At 41.2% G+C, this 6,000-nt stretch overlaps 1 protein-coding gene across 1 annotated transcript in view; it reads left to right on the top strand.

The window, feature by feature from the left end:
- Positions 1-258: 258 nt before the first annotated feature.
- The window catches only part of LOC132320876 (E3 ubiquitin-protein ligase TRIM36-like), a 30,312-nt gene continuing 24,570 nt past the window's right edge, over positions 259-6,000 (top strand). The window contains exons 1-2 of the mRNA XM_059834501.1: positions 259-357; positions 1,100-1,258. Of these exons, the coding sequence (XP_059690484.1) occupies positions 259-357; positions 1,100-1,258 (258 nt within the window). The remainder of the gene's footprint in view (positions 358-1,099; positions 1,259-6,000) is intronic.

Below are 6,000 nucleotides of genomic sequence, written 5' to 3'. Positions count from 1 at the left end.
AAAGACATTCATCCTGTAGTTGCGAATCCATATACCCTTTTGACAACTTTAAGGGAAAGTCATCAGTGGTTTACAGTGCTTGATTTAAAAGATGCTTTCTTCTGCATACCTCTGGAAAAGGAAAGTAGAAAATTGTTTGTCTTTGAGTGGGAGAATCCACAAACAGGACAAAGAACACAATTAACACGGACCAGACTACCACAAGGGTTTAAGAATAGCCCGACCATCTTCGGCAATCAACTGGCAAAAGAGCTCGAGATGTGGAAACAAAGCAATCCAGAGTTACCTGGTCATCTACTTTTGCAATACCTGGATGATATATTGATCGCCACCGAGGACGGAGCAACCTGCATAAAGGTAACGATAGACCTTTTAAACTTTCTGGGACTTCATGGGTACAAAGTATCCAGAAACAAGGCTCAAGCAGCAAGTCAAGTTGTAATATATCTGGGCTTTGAAATTTCAAAAGGGCAACGACAGTTGGGAACAGACCGAAAAGAAGCCATTTGTAGTATACCAGAACCGAAAAATGTTCACGAATTAAGGGCCTTTCTGGGAATGACTGGATGGTGCAGGCTATGGATCCTGAACTACGGTCTAATAGCTAAGCCATTGTATGAGGCCCAGAAAGGGACACCTCCCTTTGAATGGGCCCAGAACAGCGAAGGGCCTTTAAAGATCTGAAACAGGCCCTGATGACTGCTCCTGCTTTGGGACTTCCGGATTTAACTAAAGATTTCCAGTTGTTTGTCCATGAAAGGCAGCATCTGGCCCTGGGAGTGCTGACCCAACGGATGGGAAGCTGGAAGAGACCAGTGGGGTACTTTTCCAAGCAACTGGACACAGTAAGTACAGGATGGCCGACCTGTCTTCGGGCAGTCGCTGCTGCGGTAACGCTCACACAAGAAGCCCGAAAGTTAACTCTGGGACGGACAATAGTGGTGTATGTACCACACATGGTGGTGACTGTTTTGGAACAAAAGGAGGGTCACTGGCTTTCTCCCAGCAGGATGATGAAGTATCAAGTAATATTGACGGAGCAAGATGATGTGATGCTAAAAACAACTAACCTAGTTAACCCTGCAGTTTTCCTGTGCAGGAAGAAGGACAACTGGAACATGACTGTTTAGCTGCTGTCGAACAGGTGTATTCCAGCCGACAAGACCTGAAAGACGCACCATGGGAGGATCCTGACTGGGAACTGTACACGGATGGTAGCAGCTTTGTGGAGAATGGAGTTCGCTACGCTGGGTATGCGGTAACAACGGAGAGATCAGTCATAGAGGCTAATGCTTTGCCCAGCAATACCTCAGCACAAAAGGCAGAGCTGATAGCCTTGACGAAGGCATTAGAACTAAGCAAAGGAAAGAAAGTAAATATCTGGACTGATTCAAAGTATGCTTTTGGTGTAGTGCATGTCCATGGGATATTATGGAAAGAAAGAGGACTATTATCCTCTCAAGGGGCAAACATCAAATACAAAGAGGAAATACTGAAATTGTTACAAGCAGTCCAGCGACTGATCAAAGTGGCAATCATGCCCTGTAAAGCACATCAATCAGGAAATATGAAAAAGAGCTATAGGGAACAGATTAGCTGATAGAACAGCTAAAGGAATAGCAAAAAGGAATGCCTTACAAATGGCATTAATCCCTACAAAGAACATTACATTACCGAAAGAGATACCTAAATATTCAGAGGAAGATGAGAAACTAGGGAAGTTATTAGACGCAAAAAGAAATTTAGCAGGATGGTGGGTCACAGTTCAGGGACAGGTAATAATTCCCCCACTTCTGATGAGAGAAATATTACAAACAAAACATAAAGAGTGCCATTGGGGTCCAGAAGCATTAGTCACCTTTTTAAAGAGATATGTGGTGTCTGTAAGAATGTTAGAAATGGCTAAAATGATTTCTGCCAAGTGTGAAATTTGTTTGCGAAACAATCCGGTGATAAAGAGAAAAGTTCCAATGGGAACCTTGAAATCGGGAGTACAACCTGGAGATTATTGGCAAATTGATTTTTCAGAATTACCCAGACAAAAAGGGTATCGATAGACATTCTGGTGGGGGTTGATACTTTTACAGGATGGCCTGAAGCTTTTCCTTGTCAGACCAATCAAGCAAAGGAAGTCATTAAATGGTTGTTACAAGAAATAATTCAAAAATTTGGAGTACCTATTAGAAGATCTTCTGATAGGGGCCCATATTTTGTTGCAGAAGTAGTACAAAATATTAGTACAATTCTGGGAATGACCTGAAATTTAAATACCCCTTGGAGGCCTCAATCAAGTGGAAAAATAGAAAGAATGAATCAGACATTAAAAAGGCAAATTAGGAAAATATGTCAATTGGCTACTCCATCTAGTGAATTGGCTAAATTACAACGGCCTTTGCAATCTTCCCTATTGGCTTTAGAAACTAACCAGTGGCTGTTGTCAAACATATTACCAAAATGGGAAAAGGTCAATGTGGAAGACCATGAATTTCGTTGTAGATGCACTCGGTGTGGCCCAAGATAACCTGTCTTTGGTTCTCAGTTGTATCCAGGCTCAACTGTGGGCGCAATCAGTGGCCGCTTCAATCATAAGAGAGGGTGAAGAAGGCAATCTCCCCACCGAGATTCGGAAAATAATTTGAGATAGTGCCACTGATTTAGAGAAAAAACTCCAGTCCTGGTGGAATTTGGTAAACTTTACCCACGATCCCATCACAAGTACAGCCACAACTTTTGTATTAACTAGACATAATGCTTCAATATATTCCATCTACCCTGTTATTGCATTAGGATTGAATCACAATGGAACCATACTCTATCCATTTGAGCATAGAGTATGGGCCCAAGAAGTGGGACAGAAATGGCAAACTGTGGATTTGGATTCTTGTGTTGTACGAGAACAACAAGGGTTCATCTGTGAAGGTAATGCAATCAGAGGTCAGGATATCTGTTTAGATACTGAACAAAATCATTTTGAGTCATTTTGAAACTCGCCCTGACAAAAACCCTGAAACACTGCTTATATAGATGTATGGGTAAGGGCTGTGTATGTTTGAGAACAGCTTGTGATTTTATATCCGTAGATGATGTAGTTATACATACTAGGAATCACTCCAACTTTTGTGTTTGTAATTTCACTGAAATCACGGGATGTGATTTTTCTTACTTGGCTCCAGTCACATCTCACCAGCTCTTGCAATCGAATTATACATGAACTCAGGAACTGTTGCCTGCACCCATTGGAATGAATCTCACTTTAGTGAAACAATTGCTACAACAACCAGGATTTAATCAAAATTTTGAAAAAGGTCAAGGGAAACAGACACAGAACTTTAATAACTGTTCATCACAATGTGGAAGAAATACACTGTGTTTTAGAGAGGGTGGAAAAGGTGCAGAACATAAATGGTGGGACACTCTTTTCGGATGGTCACCTACTGCTACAGGCATCCTAAATAAGTTATGCCACCCCATCGTTATTCTCCTGATACTGATTTTGATCAGTCTTGTTTTCTCAGTAATACTACATATCATAAATTGGAGGATGATGAATCGATTAACTCGTTTGGCATCTATACTTGATGCACATAATCTGCTTAACTGATTAAAATGAAAGTATTGAAATAATTTTCAGAACTTTCACAGGGGGGAACTTTTGTAAATACTCTGATTTTTAAAAAAAATAATCAAGAATTAATCATATAGAAAGGTTAAATTTGATTAATCAATAAAATAATAAAATACAAATGCATATGTTAGGATTGTTCCGTTAGAAACAATAACCATAGGAACCTCACCAGGGAGTCGCTGTTCCATACTAAGGAACTAACAGTAATGAGATGGAACGATGAAGAACTGAATAGAAAAGTCTGGTTTGAGTGCCGTGACAATGTGACCTGATATGCACCAATGCTGCTGCTTGGAAAATTCCTTACCTTTCCCATCTTGATTCAAATATCAAGAATGCCAATCAATAGATATTAATAGAAGTAACCATTGATTATTTTAAGGATGGATATTGATAGAATAGTATAATCCAGAGAGCGATTAATAAAAATTAAATTTTATATATTCTGTATGAAGGTAACGAGGTATGACTTATCTGTGATTTCATCATAAACTAACTGCTGAACAATGTAGCACTGTGAATAGGCAGGATTTGCTTGTCAAGAGAATGATAAGTTGTAGACCTGGTCAGGAAACCGAGGAAAACTTAAGAAGATTCCAAGAATGGAATTTTGCAACCAACCTGAGCAAAGATGGCGTTCAACTGAAGGACACCATGAGGAAGACTATGGACGACCACCAGAGGACCTTAGACGACCACCTGTGTACCTGAAGGCACATGCCTCACGAGCTTTTACATATATTAACGAGTTCTCGGAAATCGTATGAATATGTTAATTGTTTCCTGGAAATATGATGAATATGTATACTTTGATTGTGTATAACTTTTGTAGCAGAGAAACTAGGCACGCACATGTGGTGGAGTGATCCCCTGTGCGTCCAGCGCTGCAATAAAGAAGTGCCTGCTCACCCACATGCAGTGTATACATGAGTTTTTATATTACAGATTTGTAACAGTTTTGGCGACCCAGATCAACAGCAACAGCTCTGCAGAAGCTGGGTTTAAGAGCCCTTACTCCCGCCTTCTCTCTACCCCACGCACCTCCCTCCACCACACTGACACAGCCATTGCAACGCCACACAGGGAACCCGAACGGGGAACCGACCTGGTGGAAACAAGAACCTGAAAGAAGCTGCACGTTCTTCCTCAGCATGTCACGTACTTGAGACTGCTTCTGAACATAGGCTTAATTACAGCAAAAACCTTTCAACTGACAGAAATTGGGTCCTACCACACCAGCTCAGGTAGGTTCCCGAGACTGTCATCGTGATGGCTGCCGCAATACAAGATGAACACTCATACATGTCGTTAGCCATTGGATTTTCAGGTGCTTCTCCCAGGATCAACAGCATAAAACTCAAAAATTGTTCCAGAGCAAAGGTGCACATATTTTTGCAGAAGATTACTTTGATCTAAACCATTTACTGAGCTCACTGCAAATGCAATGCTCAGCTCTCCCACTTATTTGAGTCTGTATCCAAACAAATGCTTTTAAAGTACACAGAAAGATAGGGAAAAATATGGGAGAAGCATTTGTTTGAGGTCTACCCTATGTGAAGTCTAATGTGCAAGGAAGGTAAGACTGTTTTTGTTTTTTTTTTTTTTAAAGACCGGCATACCTCTGCTGCTCCTGAGGCAAAGGAGATTGTCAGAAAACAGCTGCCAAAACACAGTGCAATGACCGGAATAGGAACAGGAGGAACTCAAAATGACAGGAAGCAGAATGTGCAAGACAATCTCAAACGGCGGAAGGTGCCCAAGTTAGTAAGTTCCTCAGAAACTTGTTGTCTAGGTGCAGAAAAACTAAAAAAGACCTATCCTGAAAAAGAGAAGAGCCCTGTACCTAGAGCACAATATTCTATTATTCTGTCTTTAGATATGAATCAAAGGGGTACATTTGTAGAAGATCAAAGAGGAGTACTATCTTGTTCTTGTCTGTTTGCCATTTGCATGAAGGGATACTGGGGTTTGGACACGGAATTTTCCCTGCAAACAAGACCTTTACTGAATTTCTCCATCCTTCTGGCAGATCCAGGTAGCTGTTTCAGGAGCACAGCGGCAGAGGGAGGGGGAAGAGGAAAAGGAGAGGAATGCTTTTTAAGGGTAACCACATCGTAGCTGTCAAGTTTTTAAAAGGTAATGTGCATGGTGACTGCATCAGCTGCCATATGATCCATCCAGCTGTGCCAAATGCGAGGTACTAGGTAAAAAAACTCTCACGCACTCCCCAGATTTGCTCCCAACCTCGACTGTATACCTTTTATGACTCATGATGCCCCAAATATGTCTCAATTTCTGATGATTTTTGGGGGGCAGGATCTTAGAGACATGTAGCTCCGCAAAAGAGTTGCTGCTCATAAGGTATTTTATAAACC

Source organism: Gavia stellata, unplaced genomic scaffold (assembly GCF_030936135.1).
Source record: "Gavia stellata isolate bGavSte3 unplaced genomic scaffold, bGavSte3.hap2 HAP2_SCAFFOLD_34, whole genome shotgun sequence".
In the NCBI taxonomy this organism is placed as follows: domain Eukaryota; kingdom Metazoa; phylum Chordata; class Aves; order Gaviiformes; family Gaviidae; genus Gavia; species Gavia stellata.
This window is presented reverse-complemented; position numbering and strand designations above follow the sequence as displayed.